General features: G+C 46.1%; 1 protein-coding gene across 3 annotated transcripts in view; it reads right to left on the bottom strand.

Annotated features, from left to right (window-relative positions):
- Positions 1 to 4,136: 4,136 nt before the first annotated feature.
- The window catches only part of LOC125706574 (protein inscuteable homolog), a 37,243-nt gene continuing 15,899 nt past the window's right edge, over positions 4,137 to 25,480 (bottom strand). For all 3 annotated transcript variants that reach the window (XM_048973308.1, XM_048973309.1, XM_048973307.1), the window contains exons 3-13: positions 22,239 to 22,584; positions 21,080 to 21,132; positions 20,733 to 20,856; positions 19,228 to 19,341; positions 14,941 to 15,066; positions 9,426 to 9,597; positions 8,648 to 8,826; positions 6,654 to 6,720; positions 5,912 to 6,067; positions 5,375 to 5,451; positions 4,137 to 4,387 (exon numbers count right to left, since the gene is read on the bottom strand). In XM_048973308.1, the coding sequence (XP_048829265.1) occupies positions 4,259 to 4,387; positions 5,375 to 5,451; positions 5,912 to 6,067; positions 6,654 to 6,720; positions 8,648 to 8,826; positions 9,426 to 9,597; positions 14,941 to 15,066; positions 19,228 to 19,341; positions 20,733 to 20,856; positions 21,080 to 21,132; positions 22,239 to 22,584 (1,543 nt within the window). In that variant the 3' untranslated portion in view covers positions 4,137 to 4,258. The remainder of the gene's footprint in view (positions 4,388 to 5,374; positions 5,452 to 5,911; positions 6,068 to 6,653; positions 6,721 to 8,647; positions 8,827 to 9,425; positions 9,598 to 14,940; positions 15,067 to 19,227; positions 19,342 to 20,732; positions 20,857 to 21,079; positions 21,133 to 22,238; positions 22,585 to 25,480) is intronic.

Raw genomic sequence — 25,480 nt, 5'->3', positions numbered from 1 at the left:
GCTGGCCCCCCATCCTGGGTTGTTCCTTGCCTCGTGCCCATTGGTTCCGGGATAGGCTCCGGACCCCCCGCGGCCCAGTTGGATAAGCGGTTTGGAAAATGGATGGATTTTGATGCTTGTCACTAAATGCTGCTTAATAGTTCCTATCCGGGGCTGCTCCCCCAGAGACAGCTACTAGTCCATATAATGCTAGACCATATAATTTCGCACCTAAAACATAATGACAGGGCTTTTGCAGTTAGAAAATAACGCATTTACTTAAAATAACACATTGACAAACACAACAAATGTTTTTTTATCCCTTACATTATTAAAATGACTAAGGTATTACTCTAACAAAGCTTTAAAAATGTTTTTGAAGTACGTAGCTAAATACCGCTCATTAAAGTTCCTATCCAGGACTACGTACGGCGCCATCACCTAATCGAACGCTCTCCTTGCGGTGTCTTGTTTTATGAAATCTGCTTGAAAACTTTGTCGGTTACCTTCCATATTGGAATGTTGAAGATGTTTTTGATGTATGTTGCTAAATACCGCTCACTAGTTCCTACAGCTATTAAATTAATAATAAACTGGAAGCATCTTATTTAAAATAAAACTAACAAAACACAGCTAAATTGTTTTATTACTTAAATTTTATTCATTTTAAATTTTATACTAATTTGTCATACGACCGTTTAAGCTATGGCACTTTATCCTGCTGATTAAACAATTGTAGTTAGATACTTCATCTGACCCTCAGGCCCCTGAGCCCCATTGCTGTGGTGTTAGAGATTACTTTTATTTAAATTAGAAATATATTGTTTTATACTATTTACAAATAAGAGAGGCAATGTGCTTTCTGCCAGGTTGGGGGTGCTGGCTGTGTGCTTCTCACACTGAGGACCAGCGGTTAAACGAGATGTTACAGTCACTCTGCAGGCACCCTGCAACAATTTGTCAACCGGCGGCCATTTTCTTTCATTGACGCTTCCTTCTCATTGGCTTATCGCTCACGACTCCAAAAGCTCTTGCGCCGACATTAGCTGACCGAACTGTGTAGACATGCAATACGCATAAATCCCCCTAAAAACAGGACGGCTGTGTTTTACCGATGTAAAATAGTGCATTTTGTTTAAAGAAAAACCCTTAAACAATACACAACTACTGTTTTTACCATTTAAAACTACCAGAACTTGATAGAGAATCTCGACGCGTCCGGTGACCCCGTTAAAATGATTGTTAAAAGTTTTATTATGCCTTAAAACATATTTTAAATATCGCATTTTATAAATTAATGTAATGTATTTTATTCCTTTAAAGACTACTGATTCCAATTTGGTGTCATACACTTTTATCTTGTAGGCCGCAGGATAGCGCTATTTCTACCAACTATAGGCCGGGGTGCGTGTGGGATATTATGCTTAAATTCTTTATTATCGTTGGCTATATGCTTTCTAACACATTTTATAATTATTTTACACACGTTTACTTATTTTATACATTCAGAAAATTATAACATCCAGAAAACTACTTGCCTCAGCTGTTTTCAATAAAAGATAGTGGTGTGGGGATCGTGGCTCTACGTACAAGCGTGACATGGAGAGAGCGAGTCATTTAACAAGGATTGCCTGCGTTATTCCTTGATTCTTGTTGCTGAAATGCTTAGGGTGTTTTATTTTAAATAACATATTGGCAGAAAAGTGCTTCATTACTTAAAAAATGTTATGGTTCAAGGGCCTTATTTGAAATAAAAGGGCAACATATGTCCCCGTTGGTGCTGCCATTTTGAATTGGGATGTCTGCGTGAGTGCGCAAGCGCAAGATCGGGGCAGTCTTGGACCACGTACCAGGGATGCGAGACTTGCTCATTTCGCCTTTTAGCTACCGACTACGGTCGGTTTTAAGGTTATTCCTCCTAAAAGCTTGCTGGTTAAATGCTTTCTTCAACCTAACAACGAAATAACATTTAGCGGTATGCACCAGTGTTTTTTCTTCTTTTAATATGTTGGTTAAATATAATGAGTTTAAGTGCTTTCTTCTTTTTAAACTACATGCTGTATGTTAATTGGTTTCGCTTGTGCTTGTTTAAACTCAGCATTTGCTCTTCTGACAGTGTTTCGTTCGGGCATGTTTGTATTTGATTAAATTCCGCCTGCTTTTCTTTCTTTTTTTTTTTAAAAAAATAACACTATAATTTTTCTTCTTTAAAACATTTTGGTGCTTTCTTCTTTTAAAATATGCCATGGCGCTTGTGACAACTCCTAACAACCCGTGGCTACGGCCGGACGGACCCCCGCCTAACGTTTATGCGCTAGCTTGCATTCATCCCGCTATATGTTTCATTATTCATTAACATAATTAAAAGTAACACATAAATAAATACATGTAATGTGTTTTTATTCTATTAAAGTTTAACAGCAACCCTTATCTCCCAGGCCATATGGCCCCCTATCGGCAACACGTGGCATAAGCATGTATGATACCATATATGGACATAACGCCTCGACCAATCAGAATAAGGGATATGCCCCCGTCTAGACGTCATAGAAGAGGAGAGCATTAAGCTCCGCCCAATGTACCACCTAATATTTTTTTTTCTCATCGGGAGCTGGTTCATAACTACAGCTTTATTTGTGAATTACTTTGCATATGCTGATGGGGTGGCATGGTGGCACAGTGGTTAGTACTGTTGTCTCACACCTCTGTGACCCGTGGGTTCCATGCGTATGGAGCTTTTAAGTTCTCCCCTAGTTGTCACATGCCCCCCCCTCCATGGTCAAAAAATATGTTGAAGTTAATTGGTGTTGCCAAATTGCCCATAGGTATACATATGTGAGTGTGCCCTGCGATGGACTGATGCCCCATACTGGTTGTTCCCTGCCTTGTACCAGTAGTCTCTGGGAAAGACTCCAGAACCCTCTGGGCCCTCTGTCGACCCTGAATAGGATAAGTGGTTACAGAAAATGAATGGATAGATGGATGAATGTGCTGAATGTCAGGGCTAATAAGATCAGTCTAATATCCTTAAATAATTTGGCCACTAACTAGCTATATTGTACATTGGCAAGTGTCATTACAGGCAAGAATTTCTCAAGTTAACTAGCCATGTGCAGTTCAAACTAGCTAATTTATGAAAATGCCACAGCTATCCCGTTAGCAGGTGCTTTCATCTTGTGGTGTGGCATCACCAGCGGAGGTGAATGATTAGCATTCATTTTGGAAGGTGGCTAGCTAGGCATCTTGAAAGCATATGGTGACGGTGGAAACTGCTTATCGGTATCCTGTTCATAAAAATAATCTGGATATTTCCTTTCGGTCTATCCTTATAGCCAGACAGATCTTATTGATGTGCTTGTTAAGCTGGTGCATTACTGATGTCTTCATCATTTTCAATATGTTAATGTGTCACGACTCGCATCGCAATGACAATCAGCCAAACGGGCTACATGGACTGTGTTGTGTTCTGGATTCGATACATCATCTTCCACATTCATTCATTACAATTGTAAAGGGCAACAAAACTACTTTTTTTGCTACAAGTTAAAGGTCACCAAATTCATACAATGGTATTTTTTATTTGTTCAACACATATAAATAGTATAAATAGTACTGGGAATCGAACATGCAACACCAAGTGATTTTAAATGGAGCCAAACATAACAGCAAATTATTGCCCTAACATTCATAATTGTTCACGAGATGTAGACTTTTCTCTTAAATAAAAAAATCTGTAGCCGATGGAAAAAGATTAAAGGAATTGTCTTGATGTCTATGATTATTTGTGAAAAAAATTGTCAGTTCATATTTAATAACTTGGGCTCGCTCACTGGTGACTCGACACTCAAACTGCGCTTAGGCTGACAAGAAATGCATGTCTGGCAGTTCAATTTATTTCACGCTTTTATATAAAATTTGTATCAAATGTCTCACATCCTTCTAATCAGTCAAGTCACACTGCTGGAGGTGAGATCAATGCCTGTGTTCACAATGAAAGCCTCAAAAGTTAGTTTCAGTTCCAACATCTGCGTTTGCCGAACGTTGGAAGTCTAACTGAGCAACTCTGGTTTTTGTTCTGGAATAGTAGTATGTAATTCCAAGCTTCATAAACTTGATATTTATTATGGCAATCACTAAATTAAAAACAAAATTCTGCAATTCTGCAAATGCTGTGGTGAAAGTCCAATTCATGCCTCTTTGTTGGCAAAAATATCATTGGCGTATATACTTTATATTATTATTATTCTTTTACATACAAACCCTCTCCAAATCCCCACTCCTACACGAAGCTCTCCTCCATGTTGGAGCAGAGCAAAAATGAGTCCACGAGTCGGGGCTTGATCAGCTGCTGGTGGTCGGTGTCCTCGATGCTGTCTGGGCACACGGCCGCCAACCTGCGCAGGGCTGCCTGGAAGCAGAGGATCACATGCGTACGACTGTCATTACTGCTGGTGACTGGCACAGCATGCACAAACAGACACACATACACAGAGTTTGTATATTATCATCATTGCGGGGACCATCACATCATTTCTATGGGCATAACTATAACAATGACAACCTTAACCCCTACGCAACTCTAGCCTTAACCATCAGTAACCAATACAAGTGTTGGTATCAGTATTTTTTAGTATTTTTATTGCATTCACAGATTTTTATAAAATTGAAATTTATATTGAGGGTACCTGAAAAATATTCCCACAACCTAAAAAGTAATGGGTGGGAGGTTGTATTTAAAACCTAACACACACACACACACGTATGTTCTCAGGTATAAACGATCATCCACACAAAAGACTTGGCATAGACATGGAACAAGCACGTGTAACAATATGACACAATACAGTGATCAAAATACGGGTCAGTCAGATATCTATCAGTTATATGACACCTGCAGTCTAAACACATGCAGGTCACTTGTACACAGTCACTACTACATGTAGCCTGTACAGTTAACCGTTGGGGTAGTTTGACTGGAAAATTAACGAGGGAAGAAAAGAAAAAAAAAGTGTTGATACTCTGAAAGCAGTGAATAGAGCCCTGTGTAATTAGCAGCCCTCATGGCCCCTGTTCGATTATCAGACCCCTCGGCGTGGTGACATTTTCAGGATGCATCGTCTCAAACGGGAGCCATTACAGAAAGACCTGGGCTGTGACGGAACTGGTGGAACGCGCGCCTCCCCAACGCCACACATCACACATTTCATTACACAAAGGGCGGGAGAGGAAATGGGCAGGGCTGTAAACGCCGGCTTAATGCCCCCCCCCCCCATCATCCTTTCCTTTTGATCAATAGGACCTTGTGCTAATTTGGCCCACTGGTGCTGCTGCAGCTCTTTAACGACTCTCAGGGTGACGGGCGCCCCATCCCGGCCCCAGGCTGGGGGGCACGTACCAAGCAGGCCACCAGCACGGAATCGCTGCTGTTCCTTTCAGCTGGCGAGCGGCACAGTTCGATGAGACGAGGGATGGCTTGAATTTTTAAAAAAAAAAGAGGAAAAAAAACTCAGTTATTCCGAGTGGTTTAAAAAAAAAAAAAAAACTTGTATAGTAAATATAAGCATTGGTTTATAATGCTTACCTAGTAAAACCAAATTCAAACAGATCATTTGAGAAAATGCTGAAATGATTAGTTTTGCGAGTGAAAGACAAGTGTCAGAGACAGACTAAGATTAATACATTTTATACTTCCTTTGTCAAGTATGCTATTTTTTTTAATCTGTAAAATGTAGTAGTAAATTGAAGTCAAAACTTTTGAAAATACTGATGAAGCACCTGTGAAATCTGAAAAGCACTTCGGTGCTGGTCACTCAGTTGCGTGGATGATTGAAAGCCTCGACTACAAGGTTAGCCAAACTCAAGGTTAGGGGTGGCCCTGGATAGAAGCGTGTGCACAGGACTCCCGTGAAAGGAGAGCGGAGCAGAGGCGTACCCTGCAGCTGGATGGCCGTCTGCGCAACCTCAGGGTCCCGGCTCAGACGGGCCAGCGTGACGGCCGCCTTCTGCTGCACCCTCTCGCAAGCGGCGCCCTCTGATGGACTGGAGGAGGATGGCTTTTCAGCCAGCAGTAGCAGCAGTCGCTCAATACCTGGTATGAACATGACAGGACACACAGCGTCGGTATGCATGTGTGTGAATGAGCGCACAACACACACCCCCCCCCCCCACCATCCCTGCTTGCTGTAATGTTTTTGCTACAAATAAAATGTTCCTTCGAAATCTGAGCGCCACTCACACAGGACAATGCAAAATGATATGTGTTATATAAATAATGCACACCGCAGTTCTTGCAAGCATCACTTTCATTTTCACAAAAAAAATAAATAAATAAATAGTTTGTATTTGGAAGGGTTGACTATTTTTTTCGGCTTTTGTGGCTCTTTGCCTCCATCTGCAGATGCCTTTTAGAACTACACATTAAAAAAATGCCCTAATCCATGAGAAATGCACTCAAACCATAGGCAATTTATATCCAATAAGTGATGAAAACATTCCTTAAAAATACACAGTAATGATTTTTATACTATGTACCATTAATGTGGATTTAGATATTAAGTCTGATACACATTCTTTAATGGTCCTGGTTCCGAGATCTGCTCCCTTAATCAGGATGTCCTCCAGGAAATGAACCGAACAGCCTAAAAAACACACAGATAGCAAACTGCTGCACATACCATTTTCCTGAAGAACCTCAGAGGCTGACTGCTCCAGAACAGAGAGGTTTGCCAGTATTGTCACAACCTGTAGTAGACAAATGAAACAACTGTAGAAAACATAACAGAAGAAAACGCAAATAAAAGTGGTCTTTTGCTACATTTACATTGTTTCGTTTATCTAATGCTTTTATCCAAAGCAACTTACAGTAGAGGGACGGGCTACAGTTATTATTTTGTTTGAGGTATGCTCCCTGCATTGTGTAAGACTCTACTTGTTGAGCTACAGTTATGCATGAAGCCACATACATTATTTCCTGATTACAGATTGGTGTAATTGGACACTACAGTTAAAACTTAACAACCAGCTGTACTGAAGCTGAAATAAGCACTGAGTAGGAATCAGATCATTTAAAAGAAACGTTGACCTATATTTGTTTTAGCAACGCAGCAAATTATCAGTGCTGTCCAAAGGTACGCAGCAGGGGTCTGCGTTGGGTTAACCGTGCAGTTTAGCCGTTTAGCCTCGAAGCACAAAAATGGAATGAGTTAGAGGCACAGCTTAGCTTTGACCAGCCACACTGGTTACCATGGAAATACTGGAACTCACTGGAGAACTTAAGTATTAAATGATGAAATTACACTTCAGCTCCTAGCATCTTTGTGCAGCATGAAAAACATATATCTGTCACATAAATTGCAGGAATGCTTTTCATTCCTACAAATATTTCACATTTTACTGAGATGGGTAATGAGACATCAACAGACCAAACGCTGCACACAAGAAAAACATGCAGTGAAAGGTCTGAGTCCTGTAGCTAATGAACAGGGCAAAATACCACCAGCACTTCAGGTACATCCAAGTCAAATGTCATTTCAGCAGCTGTGAAACAGGCACAATGACAGTAACTAGGTTTGTGGTTAAATTATCCACAAACGGCCAGTGTGTGTGCAGGTTTTTGGGATAACCTTTAGGTCAGCTGTTCAAACCCAGGTGTGAGGGGTCTTCAGCTAATCAGTCCTCTGATTAGTAATCTAATTAGAGAGTTTTAGTGAAAACTCCCATACCAAGCAGGGTATGAAGAGGGGATTCATACTCAACACAGGTATCTATATTCTGTCATTTCTTAAAATTTGCTTAATTGTCACATCACTATTTTCGGTAGCACAGACATTAGCCAAACAAGCTTGCTAGATAATGAATGTGCAAAGTTCATCCATAGTCAGTCGGCTACATCTTTTTATTTCTTGTCAAAATAATGAATGATGAAATAGTTATTTATGTGCCCTGCAGAAGCACCAGAGGGCCCGACGCTGTCACAGAGGACTTTGCAGCAAGGAAGGCCAGGAAAGTGTACCTGTAACCTAAAAAGTGCTTGACGTCATGTCAGTCGTTTAATGTCAGTAAATGTCAGTTGTAAAAGCACTGCAGTTGTGCTGCCTTTAAGTGTTGCAATACATAGTCCCAGAGATAACTGTGTTTGTCAGTTTATTCTTAAATTCCTATATCTTTGTTTGGTTATATGGTGTGAAAGTTATTTAAAATTGTGCATTTCCTACAAAGCACCTGTTTTAAAAGATAGGGTTTATTTTAATAAGTAATGCTACTTATATTATAATGACCTTGCACGCATTTCATATACGTTTATATTGTTGTTACTTGGGTAATCTTGAATTAAACAAAAGCATCTGTGTTTCTTTACACCCATTGTTCGTGCATATATTTTGGCATGGGGGGGGCGACAGCGGTGAAGCTTGCCTGGGGTGTTATGTGGATTTTGACCAGTACTGTGTGCAAGACCTCATAATATGCAGTTTGTCAACAGATCAGAGTCTGGCTACTATCTGTATGACTTCTGATTACCTGTAAGCATATACACAGCGACTGATGTCATCACCTATATGCACGAGTGATGTCAGCAGTGTTGGTATCAGGTGGGTGGAGAACAGGCAGCACCATCCATCGGAGCACAAAGCTGGGGATGTTCCATGTAGGGCTTTGGGGTGGGGTGTACCTGGTCTTTGGAGTAAGGCGTGTCGACACGGTGGCGATCTCTGCACGCCCCGAACAGGATGTGGATGGCACCGAGCTGCAAGAGAATCTCGCAGGCCATGGTGTCGAAGAAGGTGATGTTGGCCAGAGCGGCGGAGGCCAGCAGGAAGGCCTCCCCGGAAGAGGCGTCATGACACAGCTCTGCGGAGGGAAGCGGCGGTTACCAGTGTGCATGTGCATGCCAGTGCTGGGTCCCTCCCCAGCCCGACGCGGCTCAGACACCCTCATCCATTCAAAGACACCACAGCCAGATCTTTATTAAATCCAGAATATACATTTTGCACAAGAATTTTTTTTCAGAAGGCAAATATCTGGTGCAGTGGGTTGTGATGCTTTGCCTGTGATCAGAAGGTCGCCGGTTCTAATCCCAAGGTCGGCTGAGTAATTTCGTAATTGGGCCCTTGAGCAGGGCCCTTAACCCCTCCATTGCTCTCGATTATACATCACTTTGGACAAAAGCTGCTAAATTAGTAAAATGTAAAAATCTGCTACCTCAATGATTCATTTAAACAGGATTTATAGTAAGTGCTTGATGATTTATCCATAATCATATTATTGGCTACACAGTGACAGTTAATGTGAAAGTTACAGATGGTTTCCGCGCATATATCTTTAAGATATCTGAGAGCAGCATCCCTCATTTGCAGCTTGATCTTACAGCGACCATAAGTGGTAGTGAGGCCCAGTTATCCCAGGTAAACGCCCTGTATAAAAACCCTGGTGAGCAGGTTAGGACTTACTGATGAGGGCGGTCACGATGTCCTGCATGTTCTCCAGAAAGCTTCCCAGGTGCTGGGTGAAGGTATGGTGGGGGGAAGTGATCTGGGCCACCACAGCGGCAGCCTCCGCCCGGGCCGCCTCCGCATTACACTCATCTGTCAGAATGTCTGCCAGACACAGGATCCCGTCCACCTGCAGGGGGCGCCACACACAAGTAAAAGGGTGAGGGGTGGCCCACCTTACAACAGAGGTAATTGCCCCACTGACCTGGGGCAAATCCCAAACCTCAGCTGATTCCTCTAGATGGCGCTTTTTCCAGATTGTTCTGTTCCACAGACAAGCCATCATGATCGGCTGTCAAATCGAAAGCCCCTGTCATTTTGATCGATTTCACTTTCATTTGGATCAGAGTCACTCCTACTCATATGCCCTGACAGCGCCCCCCCCCCCCCCCCCCATTCCAGCATTACGCCGTTCCCCTTAATTGTTTTCTAACATGTTGACGTCAGACGGCAGTGTAATCTAATAAAAGCCCTTTCACTGCAGCACAGAAACCGCTGGCCCAAGCATTTTTTTTATATAAGTAGGGATTTGGATAGGGGCCCTGGGATGAGGCCCAGCATTTTTTTTAACTTCTGCCTGATCATCATTTAAGATGTCAGAGGTGCCGGGAGCAAAGCCGGCTGCAGCCAGGCACGGTGATTCACCGCAGGTGTCAGGCCCACCGTGCTACAGCCCCCACCCTGCCATTCCACGAGCCCCCGGATCCGTGTCGAGCTGCTACACCTATGAAGACCAGCATTGCTTTGACGAAAACACACGTCTGGTACAATGCGGCAGAGGTTAAAAACATGTAGTGATGTCACAGGACGCCGTTCACCCAACGCTAAATGCAGCTACGCACACAAGACATGATTATGGCTATAGGAGCAAATTTATTAGCAATTTTAATGGACATGTCCCAGTCAGAATTGGCATGCGTGTCATGACCTGAGTCCATTACCCCACACAAGGCAATCATTGATCCCAAGGGGTCCACATCCCATCAACTCAAAAACAGGTTATGTTACCACTGGCCCTTTAAAAAAGGCATTCCCATACAATATTATGCGTCAGCTGCCATGACTGCAATATAGAAATTAATCCAAAAGCTGTGGGACTGTGACAACTGACGAAGAGTCTCTACAAGGGGTTTAATGATATAGAGGCAGTATTTGCTCCTTTTTTCCAACAGATGGCGCAGTTGCACAAACTTTCACTAACAATATCACCTGCAGTGTTGGGGAAGTGACTCACAAAGGGAACAAACTACAGACAGAGGTGAAAAGTTCAGTTCCAAGAAGTACAAGTGCAAACCAAGGTTTTCTTTCAACCAACCAGGTGAGTATAAAGAGTCACAGACACAAAGTATTCAACTGGTTGGATGAAGCTGATCACCTTCATTTGCCCAAATATGCATTTTAAAATTAACACATGGAGCTCAGATTCGTCTGCACATGTCTAGAACTATCACTTTATGTCTATTTTGTTCATCAGATGAGATAAAACAGAAATGCATTGGTTTAACTGAATGATACACAATTTTTTGAATTCTGTAATAAGACTTCTTACCCCCATTGCTGAAGAAAATCCAGATACCTGAGCATGAATCAACAGGATATCATCAGCTAGTGAAGCTCCACTCTGCTGCATTTATACCCACCTGAGCCTGTGCAGTGCACGACGCCGCAGAATGAGTGCATATGGAGTGTGAGAAGATGCCTAGTGAACGAGTACTACGCATGAGAAGGTGCTAGGTGAACGAGTACAGCGTGTGACTCGCTCACCCGGCACCTTCTCACAGGCAGTACTCGCTCACCCGGCACCTTCTCACGCGCAGTACTCGCTCACCCGGCACCTTCTCACAGGCAGTACTCGCTCACCCGGCACCTTCTCACGCGCAGTACTCGCTCACCCGGCACCTTCTCACGCGCAGTACTCGCTCACCCGGCACCTTCTCACGCGCAGTACTCGCTCACCCGGCACCTTCTCACGCGCAGTACTCGCTCACCCGGCACCTTCTCACGCGCAGTACTCGCTCACCCGGCACCTTCTCACAGGCAGTACTCGCTCACCCGGCACCTTCTCACGCGCAGTACTCGCTCACCCGGCACCTTCTCACGCGCAGTACTCGCTCACCCGGCACCTTCTCACGCGCAGTACTCGCTCACCCGGCACCTTCTCACGCGCAGTACTCGCTCCCCCGGCACCTTCTCACGCGCAGTACTCGCTCCCCCGGCACCTTCTCACGCGCAGTACTCGCTCCCCCGGCACCTTCTCACGCGCAGTACTCGCTCACCCGGCACCTTCTCACGCGCAGTACTCGCTCACCCGGCACCTTCTCACGCGCAGTACTCGCTCACCCGGCACCTTCTCACGCGCAGTACTCGCTCACCCGGCACCTTCTCACAGGCAGTACTCGCTCACCCGGCACCTTCTCACGCGCAGTACTCGCTCACCCGGCACCTTCTCACGCGCAGTACTCGCTCACCCGGCACCTTCTCACGCGCAGTACTCGCTCACCCGGCACCTTCTCACGCGCAGTACTCGCTCACCCGGCACCTTCTCACGCGCAGTACTCGCTCACCCGGCACCTTCTCACGCGCAGTACTCGCTCACCCGGCACCTTCTCACGCGCAGTACTCGCTCACCCGGCACCTTCTCACGCGCAGTACTCGCTCACCCGGCACCTTCTCACAGGCAGTACTCGCTCACCCGGCACCTTCTCACGCGCAGTACTCGCTCACCCGGCACCTTCTCACAGGCAGTACTCGCTCACCCGGCACCTTCTCACGCGCAGTACTCGCTCACCCGGCACCTTCTCACGCGCAGTACTCGCTCACCCGGCACCTTCTCACGCGCAGTACTCGCTCCCCCGGCACCTTCTCACGCGCAGTACTCGCTCCCCCGGAACCTTTTCACGCGCAGTACTCGCTCCCCCGGCACCTTCTCACACGCAGTACTCGCTCCCCCGGCACCTTCTCACACGCAGTACTCGCTCCCCCGGCACCTTCTCACACGCAGTACTCGCTCCCCCGGCACCTTCTCACAAGCAGTACTCGCTCACCCGGCATCTTCTCACACGCATTACTCGCTCACCCGGCATCTTCTCACACGCAGTACTCGCTCACCCGGCATCTTCTCACACGCAGTACTCGCTCACCCGGCATCTTCTCACACGCAGTACTCGCTCACCCGGCATCTTCTCACACGCTGTACTTGCTCACCCGGCGAATGACAATAGTAAGTACAGTGTGTGAGTACAGTGCGCGAGAACAGCATGTGAGAATGGTCAGTTAGTACTGTACATGTGACCAGAGTTTGATTATCGTAAGTTAGTACAGTGCGTTAGAACAGTGTGTAAGTAAACTGCGAGCAGGTCTGCTCATCTCCACTGCGGTCCCCTGCCTACCCCGCCCCCCCGTGACAGGTGTCTTTCTCGAGGCTCAGTGATTGCTTGCGTTCAGAACACCCCTGGGACACCCCCTCCAAGTGCATTCCACGCCTTCATTATCCTGCCTGCTCCTCTATGCCTGACTGCACCTCCGAATCAGGAGAGGAAACATACCGCAGCTACATCATAGCGTGTCGTCTTTAGTAGGACCCCGAAGGGCTGCAGGCTGCAAAAATCCACATTTTCCTGCATTTAACAGCATCTAAATAAGCAGTAGATTCCAGTGTTTTCATTGTTTGCCAGTGACCAGCAAATGGCGAAGATTCAAAGTTTATCGACTAAAAGTTTTACATAATTTCATAGAGGGAAGATGCAGCATTATTGCTGCTATACTTAATATAACCAATTTGAAAAGACAGCCTTTGTGATCCGAAGCACGGTGCTCCGCTCCCTCTGCCTTTTTGTTGAAGGAGTACAGAGGCTCTGGCAGTATCAGATGAGCCCTTGTGGATAAGAGGCAGATAGAATCAGAGACTGGGACATCAGACTGGGTGTTGTATGGAAGAGTGCCACTGACAGGACAGGGTGACATTTCCATTGGCCCGCTGCTTCTAGAACCAGTCTATTTGACATTCTGTGAGACTCACCGCAGGTTGATGGAGCCGTGTGAAAAGACCAAGTAATGAGTAGAGAATCATGGGACGTGCAGACTGGAAGTACCCCACCCCACAATCTACCCGGCACGTGACACAGATGGTCCTGCCGCTGCCCTGCTGATGATCAGCTAGGGCTGACAAAGGGGAACTCAAGGTCCTCGCAGAGACCAATCGCCAGGTGGCTTGAGAAATGCCAGGCGTATAGTCTGGATGTTCTCTGAGTGACCTAACCCAGGGCTACACCTTAAACCCGGAACACACCAGCCATTTCACCCATTGAAAGGCGTCTGGCTGACCATGAGAGCTGGTGACTGTCTGACATGCTGGTGTGTGCGGCGCGGTCAGACACGGTTGGTCCCCATTGGTGCCATTTTGGCCGACTGAACATGTTGAATCGATGTCGAGGCAAGTTGGTGAGAGCAAGTTCTCTGATTGGGCTGTATGTCAGGCATCACCTCCAGTCGTGCTGGCGTGTTCCAGCACTAATTTTTGGGAGCCAATTGTTCATTGACCTTGCTTGGCGTTAGGGTTTTCCATCAGCTTGGTGCAAACCCAGATTTACATACATTCACCTCCCTCTGCTTTTTGCTAATTAGCCGTGATCACAGAATCACAGCTGCGGTCAAGGCACAATCCAGCCAGTCAGTCAAACAAACCCAAAGACCCTCCTCTGTCGGTCAACACCCTCTTGAGCGCAGCCCCAGCAGACACGTGCCTCGTTTCCACCAACCCGGATCTGGTGCTGGGCTGGTTATTGCTTGGTGCCTTTTGAGAACCTGGCCGTGTTTCCACCGGTTTCAAACAAGAACAGAACGAAATTCTTACATATGCGGAAGTGAGAGTAAAAGTTAATATGTATTCTGTTATTTGGATTTATTTTCATCTATTTAAGTTTTTATAAGCTGCCGAACCGAAAAAAAAGTTTTCGGGGTATGACTTGTTGTGCAGTGGGCGGCATGGTGGTGCAGTGGTTAGCACTGTCGCCTCACACCTCTGGGACCCGGGTTCGAGTCTCCGCCTGGGTCACATGTGTGTGGAGTTTGCATGTTCTCCCCGTGTCGTCGTGGGGTTTCCTCCGGGTACTCCGGTTTCCCCCCACAGTCCAAAAACATGCTGAGGCTAATTGGAGTTGCTGAATTGCCCGTAGGTGTGCATGTGTGAGTGAATGGTGTGTGAGTGTGCCCTGCGATGGGCTGGCCCCCCATCCTGGGTTGTTCCCTGCCTCGTGCCCATTGCTTCCGGGATAGGCTCCGGACCCCCCGCGACCCAATAGGATAAGCGGTTTGGAAAATGGATGGATGGATGGATGGATGGATGGACTTGTTGTGCAGTGTCTCTATCGCCTCCACTTTTGTCTCCAGGTGACAGTTCCGGTGATTTCTCAGTCTCAGAGCCCATAGACAGCGGCGTGAACATACAGAGGGTAAGAACAGTGGTCTGTGCTACCTTCTCCAGCTGGTTGATACCCTCCTCCACACAGCAGATGGAGGCCACGGTCCTGAGGGCGTGGGCATACAGGCAGCTGAAGCAGTCCTGTCGGCAGATCTTGAAAAGGGCCACCACTGCCCCCTCCTGGGGAGAGAGCGACATAAGCATGGCAATTAGAGGTCTTATGTCCTTTTCTGGAGAATACACAACACTGGTCTGCAAATAATGAAAACGCTATAATTTTAACTTCTCTGGGAGGTTAAAACTTCACAGCTGTTGCTAGATCATATCTTCAAAGCCCTGTTAACTGATACTTTTCAATATCAGCATTACAGACTTGATTCCATACGCTGCGCGCAGTGTTCCGAACCAGCTGCTTGAGGTACTCTCTCTGAGCTAACCTGACCTGTGTCATCTTTCTTATTATGACCTTCTGCCACTGAACATGGAACAAACAGTCTCTGAAACAGTAAAGGGAGGAAGGAATCAGCTGGGATTTATGTCTCCCCTGTGAGCCAGTACCCATGAGTTGCTTGTTGCCAGGACGGAGGGCGACATTGCTCCTCCTTTTGTTTCTAGGCCCTCCCACATGACACCAGGTTATTGGCTAAGAGATGAGAGGATGTGGTACTTGGAAGCAAATCAGAGGATAGCATGCCACCCAATGCCTCCCTGCAGATACAAGGCCATTACTGAATGAAACTGGGCTTATAATTTATTTATACAATTAAAAAAGAATATAAAGCCTAAATTATTGTGCTTAAAAATATAACACACACCACAACTGCTTATTAAATATTTGGCTATTCATAAAATCATCTTTATGAATATTTAATTTCACATTCTGAAAGGCTGAAAATAGACCACCTTTCTTATAGGAATCCGCAGTCATTTGCTATGCGAATAAGTGGGAGGGGGGAAATTACAGAAAACATCCTAATTTTCACACTGTTCAGCGGCCTAAAATATGCAGCCGGAGGAAAGCCGTCACCCAGAGAGATGGCAGCTCGGCAAACGCCCTGCGTGAAGTGCTGGATTACCCACAACAAGCGCGGACTTCCCGCATTATCTTAATAAGCGGCGTCATTCCGCCGGCGGCACACAGGAGTCAATTCCACAGGCCACCGCCACGGGGCAGCTAATGGCACTCATCCGCGGCAGACTGATCGCCGTCATCTTCGGCTCCGAGGCCCCCTTCCAAACCACCCCGTCAGCCATGTACTTTGGCCGACGCCCCCTCTATATCAGCCACATAGAAATTAAATAGCCTGTCTTGGCAAAGGTAGAGCACAGCAGGTCTGGTGCAAAATATACAATCCAGGCACCCAGAGGGACCCTGGGGCATTAATGACAATAACACTATCATAAAGACAAAATGCAGTTTACAGAATGTGGTGAGGAAACAGGACGCCCATGGCAACCTTTGCTAAGCAAAGGCTACGTTATCAGATTATTATGATACCAATGAGCAAAAGCAGAGTCTCAGTCAGAAGGTCCTCTGGCTGGGATCTACGGCCCAGCAGGGTGTCTGTGTGGCCTCGTTCATCCTCAGCGTGCAAACGGGAGACCTTAGACACTTTAAAAACAACAGGAACACAGCCGGCTCTAATATGTATGGCCAACTGTGGGACCATTATATTGGCAGTTCTGCGCCTTTCCAGTATACATCCAATCAGCTGAATGAACCTATGTTGGATTTTGGCTAACAAGTCGTATAAACATTTCAAAGATCAATAGAAATGGAATGTAGTCGCAGCAAAGGGTCTGAATACTTGTGTTAATGTGAGGTTTCAATTTATTTTCAATGTGCAAAAATTTCTAAAATTCTGATTTTACTTTGTAATTATGGGGTATTGAGTGTAGATTTATCAGGGGAAAAATTGAATTCAAACTATTTTAACATAAAACTGCAACATAAGAAGTGAAAAGAGGGCTCATGCACTGCATATCACAGTTTTAACAATCAAAAGCTTCCTGTAAAATACAAAAGGCAGTTTTGAAGTATAACTGTCAACAGAAACTGCCTGCCATACAAGAACATATGGAGCAGTTGTGGCCTAGTGGTTAGGGAAGTGCAGTTGTAATTGAAAGATTGCTGGTTCGAATTCGCGATCAGCAAGGCACCACTGAGGTACCCTGAGCAAGATGCCGCCCCCAAGCTCTGCTCCCCGGGCGCTGAATTAGCTGCCCCCTGCTATGTCACATTGTCACATATGGGTTAAACGCAGAGAACACATTTCGTTATTGTGGTGTGTAAACAATGATCATTGATCACTAAATTCTATGCAGGTACAAAGAGTGTTTGCAGTGCACATGTGACTCAAATGCAATACTGACGCACTGTAGTGACAGTCCTCCGCTTCCTTCTCCAAAATACTTGCAGAACTATTAAAGTCCAAATGTGCTCATTCACTGAGCCTGAAAGTGGGCTGACGTGTTTTGGGGGTTAAGGTTGCTGTTGTGCAACAGTCTAGGAGTTTTGATACGGCCCATTTCGTTTCCTCCTTCTGAATATTCAGGAATTATACTCAACAGTTTTGAGATTCACGGTATGTCGTCTCCATGTATCGAACTCTATGTTTCCTGCTATGGCGAAGTGACATTTAAAATACTAATAAAGCCGCAATAAAAACTAAAGATAAAACTGAACATGATACAAAAACTAAATTAAGAAATCATAACAACAGTGCTTAGACAGCAGTGTAACTGTCTACTTACTGCACAGATTCCTACAGAAAGCTTTCTAAATTCTCAATGTGGTGAAAGTAATGTTTGTGCAAAGATAACGAAATCCAGACAGCACAATCAGGTGGGTATGTATGACATATTCAATTAATACCACACAGCAGAACTGCTGGACAACTTCAACAGATCAGTTCAATCTGTTATCTTTAAAGATATCACATCTGTTTCTATATAAAAACATGTAATCTAACTAATGGAAGTGTGATTTCAATTAGTACACCATATTAAGCTAACAGCCCTGAACTTTGCTTGAACCTCTCCATTCACACAAATTAATGGCTATCAAAACGCGTGTGCTCTAAAATTAAGCTGAAATCATCAATCTAAGATCTTCCAGCAAACACCAAACCACTTGCCAGCATAAACATACACGGCGAAACGTGTCACATGCACATTAACACAGGCTTATACAAAAAGGGGCACGGCCATTAATCTGATTTGCAGTAAATCATGCCTGCGATTTCCGACCCCATGTTTGACGGGCTGCCAAGCGTTCAGATTGTCTGGCGGACCATCTGTGTCATTAACAGAAGGCGGGGAAAACCAGAGACGCTTCCTTGGTGACTCCTGGCGACTTGCTGCCTCGGCGATGACCAACCCGGAGATCCAGCCCGCATGGGGACACATTCACACGACATCTGAAGACCCTGAGATAGCGCCCTCTGTGGGGCCGGAGGGTGAGTGCACCCTATAATCAACCTCCAACTTATTCCATGAAGTTCCTGGTCTACGCAGTGGAACTCCACTAATGTCACCCCCCCCCCCCCCAACATGCCACTGCCCCCAGCCCTTCACACAGACTACTCTTATCTGCCCTGCATTTACCATGTCACCCCACTACCAAGCTCCCCTGGACACATGGGCAGGCAGCCAGACACGGCCAGCAGCCAGAGACGATAACAGGAAGAGAGGAGATGCTCAGTCTCGATGCTGCCACTCAAGTGGAACGAGGACAACGGCGATGAACTGTGTTCGCAATCTGATAAAGCTTCGGAAGGCAGCTCTCTCTATGACAGTCCGCAGGACTTCTCCAGATGGAGACTAAAGAAAATTAGTTGCAGTTTGCTTAAGATTTTATAGAAAACATGTCAGGATAATTATCTCAAATATGGGAGGAAACAGCAGAGTCCAGCCTGGGATCTGAGCCCATTACTCTGTGGTGGCAGGTCCACAGAATGCTACTCTTATTCTCATCGGTCAGTCTGCCCAGAACGACTACTCATCAGTTCAGTGTTCCCCCTCAAGTTATGATGATGATACATAATCTCAAGAATAAGCAGCTGCTCAGTTTTGCTCTAAACCTGTGCGCCCCCCACCTCTCTGAAAAAGGTGGACCTGACGGGGAGAGACGATACTGATTGGGGGCCAGGCACTTGTGCACCCAAAAAGTGCGTAATGCAGGCTGTGAACGCGGCCTTCTGCCAAAGGTCCCCACATCTTGGCACAGCTTGAGTTTAAACTTCTACCTGACCTCCTGGCCAGGAAACGTGTGTCATGGAGGATCTCACCACCAAGAGCAGCAGACCAGCAGACCAGCGGTGGGTGGGGAGAATGACTCACCTTGGCAATGATGCTGCACAGCTGCGGCCCGTCCTGCGTCAGGGAGAGGAGGCTACTGATGGCGCCCCCTATGGTGTAGACGTTGTCTGACGTCTCAATTTGACGGATCAGAATCTGTTAAGGGGTGGGAGGGGTTTCGTAAGAGTTCACCTGCATGGAGCGACGGCAATGCGAGGGACGTAGCCAATACGACCGGCAGGTGAGAGGCTGCGGAGTTCGGAGCTGGCTGGCTGTCCAGCGACCCGGTCACAAAGCGGGCGAATATGACAGCTTCCAAAGTTAAAAAGGTTCCAGCTTTCATATCCTGTATAATCAGGTTATTTAAGCAAATAAAGGAAATGTTACATTTTCACCGAAAGCGGAGTACATTTCAACAATCCATCGGCCAGGTCTAATCGAACTCAATTGTCTAGACATATGGAGCAAAGCAATAATTCTTTATCATTGTTGTTTTGCTACTGCAGCAATTTAAGAAGTAACCATCCTCCCCTCTGGATAACTACACGTATTAAATATTTATAGTGCCACAGTTTGTTTGTATAGGAATTTATTTCTTGTAAGACTTACAAGCCTTAAGGGGCAGCCATTCGGTGAGGGTTAGGGTGCTGGGCCTGTGGTGCAGATCTCACCTAAGAAAGGCCCTTAAGTGCCAAATTGCTCCTGGGACCGTCTGATCTTCTTTATGTGCCTCACTTTAGATAAAAGTAGCTGCCAAATAAATAAAATGCCGTGTGGAACGCATGTTGCAAACATATCAGGACCTTGAGAGCATGAAACCTTGAGGATGAAGGTAGTGACTGAAATTCCAAGGATTCCTCCGCAACCGAAATATGGAACCGTTACATGACAGCTTCCCTTTACCGGGCCTGTGTGTATTATAAACTACAAAGCTCCGTGCAAAGTTCTTTCTACACAACGACACAGCCCTCACATAAAGTCAGAGTGGAGTCCAACTAACTGGTGACTATGAAAGATGAAACCCTGGCTAGGGGCCCCTGTTTTGGGTGAAGACTTAGGGCCCCCATTTTGGATAGAGGCTAGGGGACCCCCGATTTGGGTGGAGGCTAGGGGACCCCCGATTTGGGTGGAGGCTAGGGGACCCCCGATTTGGGTGGAGGCTAGGGGACCCCCGATTTGGGTGGAGGCTAGGGGACCCCCGATTTGGGTGGAGACATGGGTGTGGTTTTTCCTGTTCAGTCCAGGTTTCACAGTTACTGTTGGCTTATTTACAACCCACTTGCCTCTCAAGTCTTCCTTGTTAGGGGGGCCTGTTAGCTGCCTCACAGGAAGCTCTTGGGAAAACACCTGCTTCCCAGATTGACGTCGTCTGAATACATTCAACCATGTATCCCCTTAAGGTTCGCGTTTTAATATGCGGCTTCCTCTATGAAACTTAAAATCACAAATCAGGAACCAGACAGACACAAAAAATAAATCGGTGAAGGGTACAGACATTTCTCACTTAAGAACTCATAGCCTGCACCAAGGGGGTGTGGTCCTCTCACCTGGATCTCATTGGCCAAGGCCATGTCAATCATCTGGCTGAATGAGTCGCTGATGTCCGTCAGTATTTCCTGGGTGGCTTCTTTCATTGACCTCAAGAGGAACTCATCTTCAGCGTGCACACACCTGAGGAAAGAGCAGGACTTGCTTATAATAACAACACCTATTAATTAGATGCACATCAGAATAACCAAAGTGGAGAGAGTTCATATAACATGGATCAGATAACCAGCAACCTGTTTATAATAACCCATGACTTAAGGGTAAGAGTTTCACATTTCTTGAATGAATTAAAACGCTGGTCAAGCATGACTCCCTTAGGAGTTATCGGTGGTGTCTAGTGTAATACCTCTCGGTGATGGTGGTGAGCTCCAGGCACTTATCCAGCAGGGACTTCTCATACTGTAGACAGAGGGGGACATGTGCAAGACATCAGCTGTTCCACATGAGAGATCTGTGTCCCCAGCGTGACATGGAAACCATTTCCAGGGAACAGAAACTCTGTACTGTGAGTTACAGCTAAATGGATATGCTGATTGAGGGTCTAGGGTGAACAAGGCTGTGAACAAACTGACAAGCAGTAGAACTGAAATTTACACCTCCCAGTCAAATATTTGATGCCGGTATTTGAATATTTAAATATACTTACTACTAAAAACCTCAATGCTTAAAAAGAATATGTAGTTGAACAATGAGATGCCATCAACTATATTACACCTAAACCTATATCCAGCCTACAGTAAGTAAGATCAAACCAATTTCCATGAATCCAATCTCACATGTCTGCCTCCTGGAATTATGGGATGTCACTGACTGTGGAAGCAATCGGCATGGACATTTAATCTGCAATTACAAGAGCTCAGTCTCCATTAAGTTTACAGATGATTATACTCATTCTGATTGGCTTCCCGATCTAAGGCACAGTATCAATCTTCACTAGGCAGCCCACACAGAATGTGGCTGAGCAATTGTCTTCATGCAAAATGAGACAGGCTCAGACATTTTGGGGCCAAATATTACCCTTTTCAACAAATTTATGTCCAGTGTCTATAGGGATTACTGATGCTGGTTATTCTTTTTCTCCCTATGAAAATTTAGTCAGTTACTTTGGAAAATCCCGAATGAGGAAAATGAGCATAAATGCATGAGTGATCTAATCCATCTTCGTGTCTGGAGGGAGACCTTTTACGCTGCACAGAATGGCTACATGTTGTATGGGTCACATGAGTCAATCTTCAGCTTCTCAGTAATAAATATAAATCGGTTACAGAATGGGAATGTCGCAGGCCTGGGAGCCTACCAACATCCTCTCAGAAGTCTGGGGGATCATGACCTGCCGTGACTGAGGAACGCGCCACGGTGAACACGCCCAGCTTTATCATATGAGCTCAACAAAAGATCGTTAAAGTGTACTGAGAGGTAGACAAGAGACACACACATAGTGAGCAGGTGCTTGGGTCAGGTGTAGGTCACACGGTCACACGGTCATGGTTAAGAACTCGCCGTACCTTCTGCATCTCCGCCGGGGAGCCACGGACGGAGGAATATTCGTGCACCAGCGAGCGCATATGGCTGTGCACCCTGACGGCCGTGCTGTGCATGCGGGACCAGCGGCCCTTCTCCAGCCGATGGAAGACCTTGCCCAGCTCGGCGCTGACGGCGAATGCCCGCCGGAGCAGCGTCTGCAGGCCGTCGCACGCTGCCCGCTCCCCGCCCACGATGAGCTCGCCTGCCCCCGCCTCCTCCTCCACGCTGATGGGCTTGGACTGCAGGATACACATGCACTCCACCTCGGTCATGTGACGGAGGTCCTCCATCCAGCGCTGCACCGAGTCCACCTGCAGGGTGTGGAGCCTAACAAGAGCACAGGGAAGTCCCTCACTCACCCAGGTCAACTGGGTAATCAGCCCCAAGAATTGCAATATTTCCATCCATCCACACTTCCATATTCTCACCCAGGGCTTTTCAAATCTGGCCCTCGATTCCAAATCCAGCCCTCGTTTTCAGTTCTCCCAGGTGGTTAGGTTAATAATTACTGGTGCTGATTGGCTAGAGGCTTCACACCTGGCTCACAGGTAAAGGCTGGAAAATCAGCAAGGTTCAAACCTTGAGAACCATGATTTGAATAGCCCTGTTCTAACCACTTATCCTGGTGAGGGTGGTTGTGGGTGAGGCGATTATGCCAGGCAGTACAGGGCACAAAGCTGGTTTTCACCCTGGGCAGGAGGCCAGTCCATCGCAGGGCACGGTTTACACACCGCAGGCAATTTTAGAGAAGGCAGTTAACCCAACAGCTTTTCTTTGGACGGTGAGAGGAAACCCAGAGAACAGAGGAACAGGCCGCACATGCCGGGCAGGTTGGGTTTAGACCCCCAGCCCTTGTGGTGTGAGGCAGCAGGGCTATCCGCCGAGACGCCATAATTAGTCTTCATTCCAGGCAAAAAAATTTAAGTTGCACTGGCTCCTAGAAAAAAGTATGACAAGGAGGGAAAAAAAAGCACCTCAATTTGGAAAAAATAAATGCTCCCGGGCAGGAGAAGGTCACCCTCCTTAAATGCAATTCCAGCTGGAACCAGGGCAGACAGGAAATTATCAATGAAATTAATCTCCTGGTCTCCAGCATATAGTCATGTTATTACGGGGTTCTAGGTGCTGTGTGCTGAAGGTGAGTACTCTCATAAACCCTCATCAGGCCATTAAGCCGCTCCCAAATCCGGCTTCCGCGGGTATCCGTCACCCCCCCTCCCACCCCCGATGAAGGCCACCCGATGACGCAGAAACGGTCCTTCTGAAGAGAACCTTGGCTGAACTTGGTCAAAGGTTGACCTAAAAAAAAATGATCGATAGTGCAATATGCTACGGAAATGCCCCCCCCCCCCCAATCTGTCATTTCACAGCTGAGGAGTAGGTACACTAGGAGAGTGTAAGAGCAAGCAAACAACCCCTCCCCGGGTATAATGACCCAGGGATTTAACAGGGGATTCCCGGTGCTTTAGGAGATCAGCGAAATGGGAAATTAACACACCTTTTGCAGTGGGCAAAAATCTCTTATCAAGGAACAGTCATTGCCAGGCAAAAAGGTTAATAAAAAGCCATGATAGTGTGCGACACACCCTGCATCCTCCAATGGGGGGGCAGCATATCTGAAGCATTCATAACAAACACTCCTCTGTTTGTTTACCCCTTCGCATACCTGGTAAGCAGATGCTTTAACTCACTCATTAGCGGCCTCGGTGGCGCGCAGACACTGTGACAGGCAACCCGAACCGTTTTTAGTACTGGCAACCGTTAGGATTGTTATTTTTTTAATGAGGCAGAAATGAAGCCTATTATTTACGCTCATGTACACAGGCGCCATATGGTCCCTGCTAACGCTCCAAGATGTAGTGCTTTGTTTCCATTGGGCCAGACTACTTATATCCCACCAGCTGCATCTCTGCCGTGTGTGTGTGTATGTGTGTGTGTGTGTGTATGTGTGTGAGTTTGCACAGATCACATTTGGTGACCAAAATGTCCCCAAAGTGTGGTAAAACCTCAGACTTACTTACTTTTGGGGACATTTTTCAGGTCTCCATTTGGATAAACTCAATTTTATAAAAATCTGGGATTGCAATCAAAAAAGTAAAAAAGTCTTGTATATTGTTTAACCATAAGTAACCAAAGTTAAGGGCTGGGTGGGGTCAAGAGTGTCCTGATTGGGATTAGAATTTTTCCCATAGAAATGAATGGAAAGACCCCATTTAGATAGGAAGACCAACATGTAACAGCAGGCGTCTCTGCACCCCACCCACAGTGGGCGCCCTCTGTACGCCAACTGACGACATGTCCTGCATTTTTCACAAAGTTGCCAGAGGTCACGGGTTCAAATATCTTTCCCACGCCTAACACGCCTACAGAAGCCCCAGCTTTGGGAATATTGAGGCGGGTGGGCAGGGGAAGGCGATTCTGACAAGCAGGGCCGCGTCTAACAGCGCTCAACTGTCCCATTAATCACCAGGGCTGCCTGAAAAGGTCACCGCTGCCATTACGCATGCAGGAGAAAATGCGCTTTGATACAACAATCAAACATACACTAGCACCATTTATCAGATAAAACCTTTTTGAGGAAATTAGATTCAAGTGGCACAGATTATCCATAGTTAGCATTCAAAGCCTTTCATTTCACCAGTTCAAGAACCCCCCGCTTGGTCTTCACATTTTAAAGACCCATAGCCATGGCTGAAATATCCCAAAAGGTTCCTCACACGCAAGGTCGCGGCATTCAGCTTTCTGAGCAAACACTTTCAGGCTTGCCAATCACAGTGCTGAATAAACCTCTGCATGGGACAGGGGTCATGTAAGCACATTCCTCCATCACCCATCTGAATGTGGGGTCCATAGGAAGTTTAAGAGGTGCTGAAGTGAGACTCACTCTACCCACTGTGTCACTCTAAGGTGACGCAGTGAGTACTTGCTGTGCAGAAAGAGGCCAATGAAAGGGGAAATCAAACATCAGTGCTTTCATTCCCAAATCCTTCATTTTACCAATAAGGGTAACAGGCTTAGCAAAGGACTTTTTGTGGTTTATACAACAGTTAACTGGTGATCATTTGTTGTTTAAGTCTAATGTTGTGCATTTGGGTTATCATGCCCAAGATCTAAGCTGCAGATTTGCTAAAATTTACACGATTCATCAGGAAGGATTTTGACTTTAATGCAGAATCTCTCTGTCTATCCTCTTATCCAGAGCGGCACGGAAAGCCTGTGGCCT

This window comes from Brienomyrus brachyistius, chromosome 13, assembly GCF_023856365.1.
Source record: "Brienomyrus brachyistius isolate T26 chromosome 13, BBRACH_0.4, whole genome shotgun sequence".
Lineage (NCBI taxonomy): Eukaryota > Metazoa > Chordata > Actinopteri > Osteoglossiformes > Mormyridae > Brienomyrus > Brienomyrus brachyistius.
This window is presented reverse-complemented; position numbering and strand designations above follow the sequence as displayed.